Raw genomic sequence first — 20,017 nt, 5'->3', positions numbered from 1 at the left:
CAGGCAGTAACGCTGAAAAATTTGATTAAGGATGACCCTAGTAGGGGGAGGAGCCTAGCTCGCGACCGAGATGGCCGCGCTTTAGCTCGGCTCCGTTCGCCCGCCTGGGTTTTCACATTTATCCTGCTGTAATCCTGCCCCGGGAAGCCCTGTTTGCTGAGTGGTGGTGTTACGACGCTTTGCAGGCACTTACCTCTTGTTCCGGTTATCCTGGCTGCTGTAGATCCGGTGCAGTGCCCCCGATTGTGTTGGGGTGTCGGAGGCGGACTGGCCTGGATCTTCTTGCCGGCTCCCGGGCCAGACGGAGCCTGCGGATCTGCCCTCCGGGGCGCGGAGGAGGTGGTCGGAGGGCCGTTGTTCGTGTGGGCCGGAGGTCCTTCCTGGCCGATTCCTGTGGGGAGGAGGCCTATGGTGGAGGCGCTGCCTTCCGTGGTCGAAGCTCCTCGTGTGTCCGGCTTGCTCTCCCTTTGTTCTCCGGTCCGGCCATTTTGATTTTGCCGCCCGGACTCGGAGAACGGGACCGGCGGCGTTGGGTGGCCGGCGAATCCCTTTCTTCTGGTGGCCCCCCTTCCTGCCCGGGGTGCTCTGTTGCCGGTCAGCGGGACTTTGTTTGCCTTACTGCCGCCTCGGCGGAGATTTACAGCCGTGCTGCCTTGTCGGACTCACAAAATGGCGGCCGACCCCGAGTGTCTTGACCGGGCCTGGGCGAGCGCTGGGGGCCCGCCGCATGGCCCGGGTGCCCGATACTGTGAAGGTTTTCCTACACTTAAGGAGTTACTGGACACCCTGCTCTCCTGGCGGCTCTGTGTGACCGCGCCTATCCTAGCTTCGGAGATGGTTCCTCACGGCGGGCCTCCTGAGCCCCCACGGCCGGATGTGATTGTGCCGCCGCGGGGTGCGGCTGGAATTATCCTGGCGGAATTGGCCCCGGCTCCGACCGCGTCTGCTGCTATACGGAACTTGATGGCGCCTCCTCCTCCTGCGCTACCTTCGTTCTCTCGGGCCCGGGAGCTGGATTTTACTTGGCCTGGCCTTCATGACTCTCCCGCTTCCTTTCGGTCGCTGCTGCCCGGCGATGTCTCCTGTGCTGGCCCAGATGGGTCGGTTCTTCTGGACATATCCTTGGACTTGTGCCTGCATCGTTTGCTACACTTCGTGACTTTCCTGGATCGTCCGTGTTCCACTTTACATGCCTTTTCCGGACTGCCGTTGGATCTTCCTGCTGTCTGTCTCCTGTTCTTCGTAACCTGGTCCTCGCTGGATCGGACCGTTTCCACTTTGGACAAACAAGGACAGGGCTAATGTATATTGGCATCTGTGTGCGGTAGTCTTGCACTGGTTTGGATGGTCAACCTGTTCCGGTATGGTTCTGTGTGATTGACTGGTGCCCCTGGACTTTCACCCGATGTTCTTTGGCTTCCCGGGGACTTGGCTCCTCGACTCAGGCGGGTGGCTGGGTGCGTTTACTCCTGTCTCCCGGCCCTCCCCCGTGTATGTCTGTGTGTGTTTCCCATCCCTCGTTTCCTTCTCTTCCCTTCCCATTTTTGTCTTTGTTTCTGACTTAACTTTGCTCCGCTATATTTCGGGTTCTAATTAGGGCGACAGGCACGCTGCGGGGGGGTAGGCCGTAGCCTTCTGCAGGGGTGCAGGGTGGGCTTTAGGGGTGGGTTGGGGGGGGTCTGTCCGTATTGGGGGGTCTTTTTCCTCCCTTATTTCCTCTTTTTTTGTTCTATGGCTCTTGTGTGTTCACTTTTTCCGGGACACCGTCTCCTCCTGTATCCCCCTGGGGAGTTTCTGTGACTTTCGTATTCCGGTATGTATCTGATTGTAGCTCGCTGGGTAATTCGGTATCGATTTTTGCTATGTCGCTTGCCGGACTCTATTATCCTGCTTTCACTCCTGGGGGTGCGTGGTTTGGTGGGAGTCCCTTCTTTCGTTCCCTTTTTCCCTCTCCCCTTTTTCCTCCTTTATGGGGGTCCTTTTATTTTGTTGGGATGCGTATCGTATTGTCTTTTATTATGTGGGCCTTTTTGATCATGTCTCCTCAATTTGGGTGGGGGCGGCGACGGGTAGGTGCGGTTTGATTGATGCCATTGTCGTTTCTTTATATTCCGATTACGTTTATACTCTTTTGTCATTCTGTGACCGTAAGATGGCGGCTTGCCGCGGCCCCTCCCTGGTTGTTTTTTGCACGGCCCATGATTCTTCTGTTTCCCCACCCCGCATTAGAAAATTAACCTTTTATTGTCCTGTTCTTGCTGATTGCTCGATGCTCCTATTGTTTCTCCTGTGCTCCTGGTGACATATCCTGTTGAAAATTTGTTTTTCATTTACTACGTTGTCTACCATGTGGTGGCCAGCCCTCGTGGGTTGTAGGCCCGTATTTGTGAGCTTTCTTTGTACAATAAAGGTTTTCAAAAAAAAAAAAAAAAAAAAAAAAGGATGACCCTAGTAAATCGCTTGTCCTGATAAACTCTTACATTCCCCCTGACACTTGTTTTAATGTTGGCCTAAAGTCACTTTTCTCCTCTATACTTAAACTAATGGACGCTACTTCCCCTCCACATATATTGTTATTAGGGGACTTCAACTGTAACATTTCTAACTATGGCCTTGATCTTTTCAGAAATAAGCTTAGGGAAGAATCTCTCCATATTCCGCAAGCTCAGTTCCCTGCGAATATTAAGTCCAACAAAGGAGGGACATTATTTTTGGAAGGTCTATCTAAGGCGGACTGCCTAGTGATAAATGGCAGACTCCCCTCTGACATCCCTGCAGCTTTTACACATAAATCAGAAAATGGAGAATCAATCATTGAATATGTAGTAGCAGATAGCTCCTTCTTCCCTTTCTTGAAGGATATTTTGGTTGTTAATACGGATCGAAGTGACCACAAGGTGCTGACTGTCTCAGTTGATCTTAAGCCGCCCATGTCGGATTCCTGGCACATTGATACTGATTTGGTGAATTTTGGAGCCAAGTCAGGGAAATGTTACTGGAATCTTGGAGCTATCAAGAGCCTGCTGAGTATTTTGGTACCTACTGTGGAAAATTTGTCCCACTGGGATGGGAGGGAACTCCTAGGTTTTTCGGATTTTTTGAAATTAGTAACCTTAACAGCAAAGAAAGCCCTTCCTATTAAAAAACCTACAGTACTCCCTAGACCCCTTCGGCAATTAAATATTGAAATAAATAAACTGATAAGGGATCAATATTTATTATTTAATCAGGAAAGGTATCATAAATTAGTCCTGTTAAAAAGAAGGAGAACAAGGTTGAAGGCTAGACTGAAAAGAGAAGGAAGATTCTTTATGGATTAAACTCCGGGAATCCTCTCATACGGGTCAAGCCAGGACATTCTGGTCATTAATTGGCGAGGGTTGTGGTTCTAGATCCAGACCCACGCCAATATCTATTGAGGAGCAGATTTGGGAGCAATACATTAAGCATTTATACAGTAGTAATGGCACGCAACGGGATTATGATTCTCTTTATGAGGACAATCTTCCCTATGTTCCCCCGTCCGAAAAGGACATAGAAACTGAAATCATACCATTAGGTAAAGATCTGCCCTTCTGTCCTAAGGATTGGTGGCCCAAAGACTCAGAGGCCCCGCCTTGTGCAGTGACCTCTGCACGTAATCTTGGCGTGCAATTTGATACAGCCCTATCCTTTGATGATCACGGCAGGCTGCTGTTTCGGACTTATCAAATCTTTAAAAAAATTCTTTGACTTCCTCCCCATTGCATCCAGGAAATCGGTCGTGGTCGCATTAATACTCTCCCGACTCGACTACTGCAATGGGTTGATGGCTGGAGTGAAAAAGTCCACACTGAAGAAGTTGCAAAGTGTACAGCACGCAGCTGCAAGATTAGTGTTAAAACTTCCCAGGAAATCCTCAGCCTCAGCAGCATTAAATCGTCTTCATTGGTTGCCCCTGCACAAGAGGATCCTCTTCAAACTTCTACTAACAGTTTTCAAAGCTCTAAAAAACATCGGTCCGAAATACCTTATCAACCGCTTTGTTCACTATGACCCCGTACGAAGTTTGAGATCCTCCGGTGGTAACCTTACCAGGATTCCGAGGTATAAATATAAAACCAGGGGCGGAAAAACTTTCACAGTCCTAGCAGCTAGGGCCTGGAACAACTTGCCTTTAAATCTCAGACTGGTTGAGACTGAGAGTCTTTTCAGGAAACAACTGAAGACCTGGGTCTATCAGCAATCTGATGCTTATATTATGGCCGCTATCTAGAGCTTCCTTCATCCAATCCCATCCACACACAATTTCTCAGCGCCAAGATGCTCCTTCCGGAGCGATAGGCTGCGCTTAATAAATACTCACAAATAAATAAAATAAATTAGCTATCCAGGGCATGCGCTCTTCTGGCGCTATGGGTCCGGATGAGGTTCCTATTTCCGTTCTAAAAGATCAGAGCGAATTATGGAGTAAAATCCTTTACCCAGTGTTTACATTTTGTTTTATTAGTGGTACCGTTCCTCCATCTTGGAAAGGGAGCATTCTAGTCCCCCTTTTTAAAAAAGGGGCTAGAGACCTTCCTCAAAATTACCGCCAAATCGCTCTATTAGATGCTATCGGCAAGGTCTTTGCTAAATGTCTTCTTAATTTAATTACCAATTGGGTGTCTACGGCCGAAATTTTACCATATCAACAAACCGGTTTTAGACAAAGGCACGGTACCCTTGATAATCTGACTGCACTCCAGGTTATAACGGAGAAATAGGTCAAGGTTCGTGGAGGGAAAGTTTATGGCGCCTTTATCGACTTCTCCACAGCTTTCGACAAAGTAGATAGAACATTGCTGTGGGGAAAGTTATTCGATTCAGGGATGCCATCCACTCTTCTCAGATTAGTCCGTGCCTTGCACACAGATACCTGGTGCAGAGTGTTGTTGGGAGGGGAAAGAGGACTGTCTGGAATTATCTCCACAGCTAATGGGTTAAAGCAAGGCTGCCTATTGGCTCCTTTGCTGTTTTCTCTATATATAGCCGATCTACCCCAGGTTCTTTCTGCAAGTACAGGTATTGCCTAGAGCCTGGGAGGCTCCCCAATTGTATGTCTTATGTATGCTGATGATATTTTGATTCTTGACTTAACGCTTAAAGGGTTGAATAATCGCCTGCATGCATTGTACAATTATGCTGGAAAGCATCATTTGCTGATAAATATTGCAAAAAGTAAAGTGATGTGTTTCTCGGGTAGGAAGAAATCTAAATATGCAAACTTTCATTGGACCGTGGGGGGCCAAAAGTTGGAAGTAGTGCAATCTTATACTTTCCTTGGCAAAATTGTTACGAGCAACTTAAGTGAAAAAGCTCACATAGCTAATAACACCCGGAAAGCTATTGTCCAGGGAAGGAGTTTGATTTCACTATATAAGGCTACAGGCAGAAGACATTTCTCGATACTGCTGGAGGTATATCGAGCAAAAATTCCTGCCTCCTTACTTTACGGAATGGAGTTAATCGATATGAAATGCTGGAGTTTCTTGAACTCCTCTGAAGGTAAAATCCTTCGCAGCCTCTTATCTGTCAACACAGCTAGCTCTACAGCTGCTCTTAGACAGGAATTTGGATTACGTAGCAGCTGGGTACAAGGTCTAGTGGGGAGTGTGCGTTGGGTTTTTAGCCTGGCAAAGAGTGAGCCTGGCACATTAAGACATCTTATAAAAATGGAGCTGCTGGCAAATTTGAATGATTATTCATTAATTCTAAAAAAATTTAGATGTGCTGTGAGCCAATTACAACTAGATGAAGATGTTTTGTTTTCGTTATCTGCATATCAGCTGAAAACCCTCCTTAAGTCTGCATCTTGGGAATTAGGGTTTAGACTGGATAGAGAGAATCGTATTCTAAAAAAAGGCACTACTCCAGTTATTGATTCTTGTCTGGTGGGGAAGGCGCAACCCAATGTTTTTTGGAATATTCCTCATGGAGTCAGGCGTCTATTGTTTCTAGTAAGGCAGGACTTACTTCCCCTGAATTCTCTTCTATCCACATGGTATGGTTCATCAACCTTATGTGATCTTTGCAATATGAAAAATCAGAACTTGCTCCATGTCATCTTTATCTGCCCAGCTCTAATGTCGCACAGGCGAAAGTGGCTAAGACCCATTTGTCTCCAATTAAATATTCTGTCTGCTACTGATTTTATTGCGGCTATGAACAACCCCCCTAATGAAATGTTTTGTTTTAAATTGTATAACTTCTTCAAATGTTTCTTGCCTCTGTATTAGGTGGGAGTTTCGGCGTCCAGTTTTCTCTGTATTTTTATTTTTTAATTCTATGCATTGTAATACCACTTCTTTATGATTTTAATGGAATGTAATGTTATGTCTTTTTATGTGGATCTCATGAGATTACCGTAAACATAAATAAATAAACCTTAAACTTGAGCTTAAGAGCACTCCTTTCTGCTGTAAATGTAAATGTAAATGTAGTGTACTTGTATAGCGCACGAATCGACCCCAGCTGGGGTATCTCGGCGCTTTTACGAATACCGCTGTGGAACCCTTCCTGGCTTTTCCCTGTGAAGTGCCCTCCCCTGGGCACCCCCAAGGTGAAGCCAGGCATCCTAGCGTTGTGGGGGCCGTTGTGGAGATTAAGCAAGCTATTGCCCAGAGTTGCAGAGTGGGACCCATGATTAGAATAGGCACCGAGGCGAGAATGATCAGGTCTGAGGAAGTTGAGCCCAAGACCTGCCGAGGCGGGAATTGAACCCTGATCCCGGGCTAGACCTCTGCATCAGGGTCTGCCGCTCTAACCATTGAGCCACACTTCTCCACTGTTGTCGAGAACTTAAATATGGAACAAGTGGGTCAGTCGATTCCACTTATTTACAGTGAAAGTAGACAGTGGAGAAGTGTGGCTCAAATGGTTAGAGCGGCAGACCCTGATGCATTCCCAAAAGTTTACAGACAAATGGTTCGCGATATTGAATAAATGTTCATTAGACTTGATTTTATTAATAATTGAGGAACTATCACAGATTCTGGATGAACTTGAAAAAGACATCACAACGGTGAAGGCAGAACTGGAGAAATCAATGTCCACAGAGGAATTGAATAAAATATTGGAGGATATCAAATCACAACTAAACAAACACACAGAGGAGGTCAAGGAAAGGAAATTAAGAAAGTATCGCAGAGATACTATCGACTATACGTTAGGTGAGGTCTATAGTTGGGCCGAAGTGTATGCTAAAAAACGTCAAAAACGCCCATACAAAACACAAACTGACACTTCATCTACAGATACGGATACTTCGGAAACCTCAAGAAGGACCACAACGATTGTAAGATCACAACCCAGCACAAGCACAGATTCGCAGCCTTTTTTAGGACCAGGCCCCCTAGGAGGGGACGACCCAGGAGGTCAAAGAGACGACGACACAGTGGAGAAAGAGAAGGATCCACCACAAACGCGGAACGTCACATCAAAGAAGGACAAGAAGAAGAACAGACAATGAATAACCTGGTCATAAATATCTCTGACGTGAAGCTTTCAAAATTTCAAGTTGCTACCCTACAAAAAGGGACATCGTTTGTTCCTACCTCCAGCACGAATCATTTGGAATTAGATATAAGTTTTTTTTAAACTTATGAGAAAACTCAGACTTCGCCATTTTTTTGAGAATATCATCACTGAACCTAGAGTACAAAGAGAAGATACTCTCAAAGGTCTTACCAGCAAGAGTTCATATATGGCTCCCATAGGCCATAAAACACTTGATCTATTTGAACAACTAGTTAAAAAGAATCTCGCCAAAATCAACTATCGCAAACCCATCAAAGCCAAGAACATGACAATAAAAGAACAGGATACACTAAAAGCCATAGCGGAAAATAAATCTATTATCTGTCAAAAAGCGGATAAAGGTGGAGCTCTTGTCATCTTAAACATGGAATATTACCAAACTCAGATACGGTTACATCTACAAGATGAAAACACCTACATGGAACTTGATTGCAATCCTACCATGGAAATCCAAATGACACTAGAAAGAATTCTCCAAAACGCAAAGGATGCAGGAACCATTGATGAAAAGATCAAAAAATATCTAACAACTGAACACCCAAAACCCCCATGGTTTTATTTGATGCCGAAGATACATAAAGATTTGAAAAAACCACCATGCAGACCAATTGTCTCCACGTGTGGTAGCATACACGAACCAGTAGGGAAACTTATTGATAACTATCTGCAGCCGTTTGTCATCACATTGCGCTCAGTCGTTAAAGATACTACGGACTTTTTGAATAAACTGGCAGCAATTGAATTGAGTGAAGATGAACATATTACCCTGTGTACCATTGATGTACAGGCACTGTACACCTCCATACCCCACCTTGCGGGGATAGAGGCAGTGGAGAAAGCATTGCTAACCATGAACTATGAGGAACCAATGAAAATATTCATATTGGAACTATTGAATTTTACTTTAATGCACAGTTACTTTATCTGCGAAAACCAGTGGTACCTCCAAAAAAGTGGCACAGCGATGGGTAATTCGGCGGCACCGGCGTACGCTAATATCTTTATGCATCAATATGAAAATGATCATATCTTACAGAACAACAAATGGAAAAACCAACTATGTCTTTACCTAAGATACATCGACGACATTTTCATTTTGTGGAAAGGTTCTGAAGAGGAGTTAGTTGAAAACATTATGGAATTAAACAACACCGATTCCAGAATACAATTGACTTCTGAGATGCACGAAAAAACCATTAACTACTTGGATGTAACCATCATTAAAAATTATAACAAATTTGAAACAACGCTATATTCTAAGAAAACTGATCATAACAATTTATTGGCTTACAAGAGTTTCCACTCGCAAGCCCTCAGGCACAACTTACCATACTCGCAATTACTACACGTTAAGAGGATTGTTTCTGACCCCGAGGAGTTCGTCAAACAAGCAGAAAAAATGGTAGAATGTTTTAAACAGAGGGGATACCTGGATGAGATTTTGCAACAAGCTATTAGGCGAGTCGAAAATCAAGACAGAAACCGTCTACTGACAGCTACAAAAACAGTCAAGGATTCCAAGATAACATGTGTGAGTAAATTTTCCACTGTCACTCCCCAATACAAGAGAGTTATAAAAAAACATTGGCCGATTTTGCAGACAGAACCAGACTTTAAAGAGATCTTTAATGAAATGGCCATCTTTGCTTTTAATAGAGGAAGAAACTTGGGTGAAATTATCAAGCGACCGCCACTGTCAACAAACACCCAAAGATTCAAAGGAACCATTCAATGTAGAAATTGTGGAAACTGCAATAATATTCTGCAAGGTAGTTCTATTACCAACCCCATGAGGGGTAATACCATTAGTTTGAAAGTTAACGCTACTTGTGATACCACGAACATTGTTTACATGATCAAGTGCCCGTGTGGCAAGGCCTATAAAGGCCAGACGGAGCGTAAGTTAAAAGTACGAATGAACGAGCACAAAACTAATATCAGAACAAGGGCCTTGAAATCAGTTGTGGCAACCCATTTCATTGAAGCGAACCACCAGATCAGCCAGATAAAAATTTGTGTACTAGAGACAGTGGAAAAACGACCGGACAGAGACAATAAAAAAACATTGCTCAAACGGGAGATTTACTGGATTTACAATCTACAGACTTTGAAGCCTAATGGGATGAACGAAAGAACTGAATTTAATTGTTATCTATAGTTGATGTATATTACTATAACATGCCGATGCAGAGGTCACATACCCGTTTGGAATAATTCTCCTTCTGTGCGTTGGTTGATTCATTGTTTTAAACATTTCATTTAAAGTAGCATTTATCTGTGGTACACACTGTTCTATTTTCAATTTTGGCTGATACAACTGATATTTACCTAGATCCTGAGCGTGTTTCACTTCCCCCTGGATATTATGTATCAGAATCCACTGCATAGTTAATGTTACTGATAGTAAAACTTTATTATTCATCGACAATCCACCAACATTCTCACACACACTATCCCTTTAAGTCTACACGAAGAGCAGAGCACACCGTTCTTAAACCCCACCCCTGACCCTACTTCACACGCCGACTTTCTTCCACGAGGCAAGCACTGCCGGTAACTTTGTTTCACTGCCTGGACTCTCGTTCTTAACAGATCCAGACTTTAAAGGACAGAACATTCACATAGCGGTAAGCGCAATGTTTAAGCGTCAGTTAAGATGGATAAACGCAAGGCGAAATTTATAACAGTTACCTTCCGCTAGAAGGATTGAAACTTTACTGAACATATGCTAACATCGTGGCATATCTCACGATGGATAAATCTTGTGTTAGTAAGTAGATTGGGGGCATAGAGCCACACACGATGCCTGTTTAGTTCACGAACAATATATTTACATGACGATGTTTTATTTATTTACAATGAATGAGATAGTGTTACCCGCATTGGACCAGCTGATCAGTTTAAAATAGACTTCTAACCGTACCTGTGATAAAATTATATAGAATGAATTGATAACATTAAGAACATGCATTGATGTATATTATAAAACAAGAGGTAGTATATTAGGATGTTTATTTTCTCATGTCTTTTTTTAGATTTCCCTGATGAAGGCATTTTTGCCGAAATGCATTGGAATAACGATTACTATGGAATGATGTTTGATAAACAGTTGTTTGTCGATAAATGGAATTGAAAAACAACATATGATATCAAAAAGAAAAGGATGAAGTATGAGTAAAATACTTTGAAGCTACATCCTAGCGTTTTTTTGCTTAAATTTTTAAAAACTATTGATTGCTGTATCACAGCACCCTTCAGTGCCCCAGGAGACACCCATACAAATCGTGTTGGTGCAACCCTTTCATAATGTAAACCTCTAGCCATTGGCATTGGAGGTTCAGTTAGAGAGCGGCACTCTGATGTTTTGGGCTAGGGAGGTAGTCTTTAGGTAGTGTGTTTTTGTTGGACGTGTTCTTCCGCTCACTTTTAGGGGAACAAGTTAGAAGAGGAATATCAGATAAGGGCCCCTGGGATTGCCTGGTGTTCTTGAGGTTTAGTAATGTACAGGAATGAAGATTGAACATTCTCTAATTGGTATCTGAGGCTTGGATCATAAAGTTACTGTTATTGTAGATGAAGATTGACACTGATGTTTTGAATTGAGTGGGCAGTGCTATCGAGATTTAAAGTTCATACGAGATATTTGTAATGTATGTGAAATACAGATAGCTATTTTAAAGTTCTTTCTAGCCAGAGGTGCTGTGGGAGAGAAAACCACATCAGTCTTCCAAAATCCCTTTCTTTGTGACATAGAATTGGTCTTCGGAAAGGGTCTCTGGAATTTCCCTGAGTAATCCGTGTTTGTAGGTCTTCTTGGCATTTTTACAGAGACCCGGGTGGTAGGAGTTTAACCCGTGCTCAAAACATTTAGAAGATGGGTAAACATGTTTTATCTGCCATCTTTTTGGCACAGGACATAATCTGAGAAATTGGTTAAAATGAGAACAGCCCGGCAGGCTGCTGGAAGTACCGACGGAGAGAGCGGTGCTTCATTTTCCTGAGCTTTTTGCCAGGTGAGGCGAGGCAATTCCCTTTACAAATTAAGGAGGGAGAATGGAAGTGAACAGGTGACATTCAGCATTTCTGTTCACAATTGTCCATTTTTGTTCATTAATGTCCTTTTGTGTTTATTATTTAGTTCACGTAAGCAGTAGCAATTAAGTTTATGGGTCCTGAGGAAGCGGCAGGTACATTATTTGACCATTAATAGTCCGCAGAAACATGTCGACCAGATTACCCAGTCAGAAGTTATTTGTTTGAACCATCTGACTTTTTTGCACTCTATTGTTTTTAACGTTGGAGGTGCATGACTTAAGAATAAAGTTATATTGCATGCATCATCCAATCTTATGTTTAGCACACTCAATTTTTTCACTTTTTTATTAATGCACTGCTCTCAGTTACAAGTGAATAACATCTACCAGACATCCATTTTACATTAATCATCTCCTTTACATATTCACGGAGATAGAATAATGGACAAACTACTGTGAAGTAGACCAAATGATGTACTGGGTGACACAGTACGAGTAACTGATGGACATTTTTCACAGTGGTTAATTGTCCAATAGTTTGTCTTCTATTTAAACATTTACTAGCAGACACATAGCCAGCCCCACACATATGTTGTCTTGATTATATTGATAGACCCACAGTTATCTGTTGTTTCTCATAAAATGAGAAATGCCTCGTGGCCAGGGATAAGTTTGTGGGTCAGTTTGAAACTCCAAAAAGTAAATTTAATGGCATAGTAATTCGGCAACTTCTGTTTATACAATGCTAGAAACGTGCCACATTCGGCCTGAGGAGAGTAGAGAATATTAAAATCCTGATTTTGCGAGAAGTATTTTTAATTTGTCACTTTCCCAATATTTTAGTTGTTTACTCACTATACATGTATTCTGTTAATTGAGTCCTAGCTAGGCATGCAGTCAATATAAACAGGGTGTTTAGTTGGTAGTCAAAACCAGATGATGTCATCATTAAACTGTGAAACTGTCCTATGCTGGTAACTGAATGTTCTCATTATTATTGTATAGTACATCTCTATGATATGCATTCTCTATGTATTGATATTGTGAACTACTACTACAGTTTGTATCATAGTCCGAATCCTGAGAAAGACATTTATAATGAATGAATAATATTTGTTTAGTGTCCGATTTTGCTGCACGCTACAGGCTGTGTTTACCTCGGATTGGCTAAACTTGGCCAAACTCTGCTTTAAAATTCAAAACATGCATCTGTTTGCTTTTCTCCACTCTCCATGTGCAGCAAAATAAACAAATGTAAAAAGCTTTGGCACGCTGTTTATTTCGTATCAATAAAATATCTTTCTTGGTAAGCTTCAGATGAAGACCTTCCTATGAAATATTACTGTTTGAGGTTCTTCGTGCATGATGCTCAGTGAGCCCTTTCAGTTTCTAGGTCTGTCATTGTTTTACATGTGACAAGATTTATACTGTCACATTCGATGACCGTATCGGAAATGTGACTAGCTTTTATTCATTTAGGGGTTGGGTACTGTTGCACTTGATTATGTATTGTGATTTGCTAAGCCAATGTATCGTTTTGGTATCTCTTGCAGATTAAATTTTTACTGTATATTGTACTGTAAAAGAGGGTTCCTTATGGAGGTGATTCAGACTTGCTTTGCCTGTATCGTCGAGAGCAGACTTGAGGTATTGAGAGGGACCTTAAGTTACTTAATGTTGCATCTGTTAAGTTAGACCTTTTGTGATAGTTTTGGGTGAAAATGCGAGCAACACAATAGAACAAGAAATTAGATAAGATCTGGTGATAAATATTATCCCCTTCATTGGATCGGTCTACACTCTTGGTTCCTATGGTCTAGACATATTGGATTACTAGCAGTTTTCCGAAGCAGTTCCGAAACAGAGGAGTTGTGAGTATTAGTGGGCAAATGGATTGTAGCATTGACCAAATGCATTGTGGTACATGTAGTTTCTGGGTGCAGATTATTTTGGTTATATGAATTATGATGTGTTTGAGCTTTTTGGCTATGCAGTTTTCATTTTCAGGTTATTAGGCATTTTAGTTATTTTGATGATTTTATTATGTTTTTGAGCTAGATTGCTAGGCTCACTATTATGGCAAATATCAAATTATTTTAATTGATGTAATTATTGTTGGAGTTATTTTGAGTATTTTCAAGAGTTACTAACAGTCTATTCACAAATGTGTTTTAATCTAGATTGGCAATTGTTAATTTGTCGGTACACAGGGGTAGATTTGCTGATCAAGCGTGGGTTACTGCTGGTTGACGGCCTCTCTCAGTGTGATTGATGCTGCTACTATGGTAGTATTTATTATACTATAGAGAGATTGACTTCGTTTTTCTTCATTTTCTTAAAGGCAGGCAAGAACGTTTGTTAATTTGGAGTTGTTTCTTTGTCTGTTTTGATTTCGGTTCTGAAAGCATTGTCTCATATTGAGCTGCACTGTGATTGTCACTTTAGGTCGTGCTGTGAGTGGCTAGTCCTTGCTTTAGCCGTGCTGTGATTTGTTGGTTATTGTTATTTATATCATGTGGTTTGAAAGGAATCAGATTGAGCATAAATGGGTTCTGCATTGAACATGCCTTCAATCCCTGTTGAGGGAGAGAAAATACCGCTGTATGGCCCCCCGCCTATTAAATCATGTTTAAATTAAGGCATCCATGTTCTTCAATCAATCAATCATATCATTTGTAAAGCGCACTACTCACCTGTGAGGGTCTCAAGGCGCTGGAGTGGGGAATGCTGCTACTGCTCGAAAAGCCAGGTCTTGAGGAGTTTTCTGAAGGTCAGCAGGTCTTGGGTCTGCCGTAGGTGAATAGGGAAGGGTGTTCTAGGTCTTGGCGGTGAGGTGGGAGAACGATCTGCCGCCGGAGGTCACTCTTCGGAAGTGGGGGACTGTGGCGAGGGCAAAGTCGGCGGAGCGGAGCTGGCGGGTAGGGGTGTAGAAGCTGAGTCGTCTGTTGAGGTATGTTGGTCCGGTGTTGTGGAGTGCCTTGTGTGCATGAGTGAGGAGCTTGACGGTTATCCTCTTGTTGACTGGGAGCCAGTGTAGGTCTCTCAGGTGGGGTGTGATGTGGCTGCGGCGAGGGATGTCGAGGATCAGGCGTGCAGAGGCGTTCTGGATACGTTGGAATCGTCTTAGGAGTTTGGCTGAGGCTCCTGCGTAGAGGGCGTTTCCGTAGTCCAACCTGCTGATGACGAGGGCCTGAGTGACCGTTCTTCTCATTTCAGTGGGGGATCCACTTGTAGATCCTGCGGAGCATGCGGAGGGTGTTGCAGCAGGAGGAGGAGACAGCGTTGACCTGTTTAGTCATGGAGAGGGTGGAGTTGAGGGTGACTCCTAGGTTGCGTGCGTGGTCGGTGGGTGTTTGAGTGGTTCCCAGTGCGGTCGGCCACCAGGAGTCATCCCAGGCCGAAGGGGTAGATCCGAGGATGAGGACCTCCGTCTTGTCCAAGTTCAGCTTCAGTCGGCTGTTCCTCATCCATTCAGCGACAGCCTTCATTCTTTCGTGAACGTTGGTTTTGGTGGTGTGGGGGTCCTTGGTGAGAGAGAGGATAAGCTGGGTATCATCAGAGTAGGAGATGATGTTGAGGTCATGCCGACTGGCGATATGGGCGAGCGGTGCCTTGTATATGTTAAACAGAGTTGGGAAGAGCCCTGGGGTAGGCCGCAGATGATATTGGTGGCTTCGGAGCGGAAGGGGGGAAGGCGTACACTCTGTGTTCTGCCGGAGAGGAAGGAGCTGGTCCAGTCCAGGGCCTTCTCTTGGATCCCGGCGTTGTGGAGGCGTGTTCGTAATGTGTTGTGGCAGACCGTGTCGAAGGCGGCTGACAGCTCCAGGAGGATGAGGGCCGATGTTTCTCTGTTGTCCAGCAGGTACTTGATGTCATCGGTGGCGGCGATGAGGGCAGTCTTGGTGCGGTGGTTGCTGCGGAACCCGGACTGGGAAGGGTCCACAATGTTGTTCTCCTCGAGGTAGCGGGTTAGTTGATCGCTGACTGACTTCTCGATGACCTTTGCCGGGAACGGCAGCAGGGAGATGGGCCGGAAGTTTTGAGGTCCTTGGAGGTGATTTTGTCAATCCTCTTGAGATCTACTCAAGATCTGAAAGAGCCTGTGCATAAATATCACGAAAGATTAATGCACATTTATAGAAAGTTTAGCGGCATCAAAAATCTGCCAAGAACAGGCATTGGTGGTTTCCTATCATCCTTTGTGTTAAGTTTGCGTCCAGAGCTTACTTCTCATCTTTAGCAGGGCGTGATGTTCTGTCATGAAAAAGAAGGGTGCATATTGTCAGTTCTCCCACAAAATCATGGTTAATTGAAATGGCCTGTAAGTTATTTATCTGCCCCATAAGAAGTAGTAGCTGCAGCAGTTTCTGATGTTTAAAACTGGTAGCAGCAGTTTCTCATTCAATTCAGCAAAGCGAGGGGATTTGGATGAGTTATACACTTAGTGTGTTAGTCCCTCATTCATTTGAGATCTTGCTGACTCATACTTGAACTTAGCATTTGACAAACAGCAGACAAAATGTAAACAAGTAATCCTAGTGTTTGAGAATATTTCAGTCAGAAAATGCGATACCCGGAATCCCGCAAACTGTTTGCCAATTGCAGACAGAGACAATGATGAAGGAAGTGACGGTGGTGGTATAGTACAATGTGAACGAGTTTTGCACCAAACCAAGACCTGACATGCAGAACATGGCATTTGAACACGCTGATCTAATTTTATTTGTAAAATGGTTCTTGTTTGAGAGACCTTCATAAAACATTAAAAGCAGCATATGCAGTCTGCATCATATCAAATATTTTGGTAGCATCATACTTGCGTAACGTATCTTCACCACAAGTAGCAGAACTATGTTAACAAGAGCATGCTGCTTAACCAGTGGATTTAGTTGTAGTCAGAAACAATTTCATGACATCTTCTGGTATCCCTAAGGAATGAGACACAACTTTCAACTTGGAAGCATTGCAAATACCTGAAGGGATTGCATTGAATTGTGCGCTCACCAAAGTGGAGGCGACATGCTCACTTTAGATAATAAGTTTGCAGAGAAAGTTGTCTTGAATCGGCTCTTTCAATTCAGAAGGTCAATTCAAAGTTTGAAATGACAGCATAAATTGTTTCATATTGACCAGCTCTAACATTGAGTGAGCTTTGAGAGCTCCAAGACGAGGCACCAGAAGACGAAAAAAAGAAATTGGAAAACACAGGTTGTACGAAAGATCATAATGAGGCTTGGATGATTACTGGAAAACAATGTCTTGCCCAGATCAATGTTATCACCAAAGACCAGATTAATCGTCCTAGATATGTTTGTCATGAGGCTGTGAGCAGACTTTTTAATAGGCATTGCTTTCTTCCACACTTTAGAACTGAAGCTGAAAGTTTGTGTCAGCATTTTGTTACTTGTCAGCAATTGGACCCTGGAGAGAAGACAATAGTGACAATGAGCCACACAAAGTCTGAGGGCCCATTCATTAGAATTAAAATTGACTTTTTTTCAAAATGCCTGTTCTTAATAATCTGAGATACAGCTTAGTGATTGTGTGCCTATTTTTGAGGTGAGTCGAGGCTTACCAAACAAAGCGATATGACAGCTTGATAGTTGCTAAACTATTATTGCGGGAGTTAATCCCTAGATTTGGTATGCCAACTTCCTTAGAATAGGACAAAGGAACACTCTTTAAAAGTGAGATTATGATATTACTATGCTATAGCGACTGAAAAGAAGCTCCATTGTCATTGCAGACCAGAAGCATCAGGCATAGTGGAGCAAAACAATGACACACTAAAGTCAAAAGTCGAAGAAGAGTGTAGATCTGCTGATTTGTAATCTTTCTTTCAGCTTTTAAGCAGGAACTAAGCTGCGTTGAACATCAGAGAACAAATGCTATCACTGGAGTTAAGGGACATTTATCAGCTTTAATCACTTGAATCTCTGTGTGGCATTTATTGCCGTAAATCATGGGTTGTTGTGGAAGAGGTTGGCAAAGAATGGGACAAGGAATTAGACTGGATCACCTCCTACCCTGAAGGATCATGGGCAATTAATGCAAATTGACCAGTTTGGTTAGAGCTTCCGGAAATCAATTGTAGAGATTCCCAAAGCTCTGCACTCTCACCCCTACTATCCAATAGCTATATGATTCCTCTATCACAGTTTATTACAGCTGATTGCCTATGGTATCAGATGTATACTGATGATGTGTAGATCATATTGGAAATATATGAAAAGTCCTCTATAACTTCCAGAATTGTGTTTCCTGCAGAGGGGATTCAAACTCTGAATGAAAACAGCAATGTGAGATGTGACACCCTGTTTGTGGGGTCACAGGGGTGATGGAGCTTATTATGCCCTCCATTTGTGATTTGATTCAAGTCCCCCTTTTTGGATTCTAAAATGTCATGTTTATTTACTTGTTTATTTATTTATTTATTCATCCACTTTAAAAAGCATCAGCTCAAACTAAAATTGTGACAGTGATTTACACAAGGCTTTGAATAGTATTATACAAATATAGATATGTGGAACAGTCCTCAACAAACAAAGTTTACAGACATAAAAAAATCTATGTGAGAGGTGATCAGAAAATGTATCCTTTTTTTAACAAATGTAAAGCAAGACTTAAGTAATTGTTTTTAGGTTTTTTGTAGCAAATCAAACCTCTTTCACGGAGGACCATTTATTGAAGTAAGTGTGGATACAGAAGCAAGTTATTTGTTCTTTAGTTTACCTCGTGAACAGTTTGAATGCTGGGCTTGCCCTAATGGTTGCTGGAATGGCGTTCCAGTCCTTGGTGCTCTTCTAATGAAAGATTATTATTGGGCTTTTCTTAAAGGCTGAAGGTTCCAGCAGAAGGATGTTCAAACTTTACAGAATAAATTGGTCACCTACACGTATGTTATGAGCAACATAGCTTGGAGTACATGTATGGAGCTCTTTTGTAAGTGGGCATGTCAGTATGGAAAAGCTTCTTCCTTCTATTGGATGCTACTTCAGGGTGGCTAAAGAAATGTTGATGTGGTTGTTTACCCTCAGAGCAGAACTAGGAGCAGATACGGAATTTATGGTGTAGTAGTTACCATTTCCTGAAACTGTTAACAGTAGGGGTAGAAATAAATACTAGCATGAAATCTCCATACTTTCCATCAGAGACAAAAGTGTTTTATTCATCACAGGAACCTCCGCTAGTAATGTGCCAGTTTAACCAATGCAGTAATTTATTTATTCATTTTTATTGTGGGATAATAAAGTTCTTGTTCATGATGAAACAGCAGGTTGAATCATTTCTCAGGGCTTAGGACTAGCACTGTAAAATTGTTGCGCCAGTCTCCTTTAAGAGTGGAGCAATTCAGGGCATTGGGAATCAAGGAAAACTGTTTTATTTGGGTTTAGTTTGAGGTAATTGTGAGTTATACACTGCTTAATGTGTCAGAGTATGAGTCACAAATGAAATATAATTTTGAGATGACATTTTCATGTGAAGCTGCACATGTGATGGCACAAAATATTTGTATATCTTTTAAAGAGATGCAAGAGGCATCATACACAGTTTGAAAAGTAATACAACTTGGTGGACTTCATTCTTGGATAGAGATGATTTGTAACATTTTGTGTATTCATATGAGCTTGTTTCATATTTTCAAAAGGCATGGATTTTGTCTCTTGATTATTTTTTTTTAAAGTTGTAAATTGATTCAAAACACACGTTTGTTGAGAAGACACATGGTTTAACTAAAACATGTTTCTTTTTTCTTTTTAGTACAAGACGATACCCGAGGGACCAATTCCACCAACAACGCCCAAGTTTGCATATGGGAAGGTTTCACTTACGAAGGTAATGCGATTTTGAGGAATAATTCTGAAGTGTTGTGACCAGCTCTGAACTAGTTACAGTATTGCAATCCATTTACTATTTTAATCAATAACATTGTGTAAAGTGCCTATTGAAGGAAGTGATCCGATTAGGGTCACCCGGGTCACTCGCGACCACCTCTCAGCCTTCCATACAAATGAAGAGTTGGTCAGACAGTAGAGAATACAAACCAAGTATATTTATTCAGGTACACTCGAGCGGAGTCCAGTCTGATCAGCCTCCTAGGATTGTTGCAGAGGGACTGACTTCAGAAAACATGGTGATACATTATGTACAATGCAGAACCAATGGAGACACGCCCAACTGGGAATTTCCAGTTGGAGGCAGCTAGACAAAGAAGGTACAGAAGGATGAGTTTTGATCCTGAGACCGGGCACACGCTATCTCAATGCCAAGGTCGTTCTGCCTGTGCCCGCCTCTCTAAAGGTGGGAGTATGCCTCTATCTTGTGGGAAAGGTATGCGCTAATAAGAACAGTGCATTCATTAGTACAGCAAGGCCCAACCTTGATGAAACAAAAACTACCACAGCTGCTTTTAGCAGAGGCAGAGA

The 20,017-nt window shown here is 42.6% G+C and overlaps 1 protein-coding gene across 2 annotated transcripts in view; it reads left to right on the top strand.

The window, feature by feature from the left end:
- GLB1 (galactosidase beta 1) overlaps positions 1 to 20,017 on the top strand; it is a 316,597-nt gene that overhangs the window by 158,764 nt on the left and 137,816 nt on the right. For both annotated transcript variants that reach the window (XM_078688334.1, XM_078688335.1), the window contains exon 11: positions 19,353 to 19,427. In XM_078688334.1, the coding sequence (XP_078544460.1) occupies positions 19,353 to 19,427 (75 nt within the window). The remainder of the gene's footprint in view (positions 1 to 19,352; positions 19,428 to 20,017) is intronic.

The sequence above is a fragment of the Lissotriton helveticus genome, chromosome 4_1 (genome assembly GCF_964261635.1).
Source record: "Lissotriton helveticus chromosome 4_1, aLisHel1.1, whole genome shotgun sequence".
Lineage (NCBI taxonomy): Eukaryota > Metazoa > Chordata > Amphibia > Caudata > Salamandridae > Lissotriton > Lissotriton helveticus.
The sequence above is the reverse complement of the archived record's forward strand: the minus strand, read 5'-3'. Positions and strand labels throughout refer to the sequence as shown.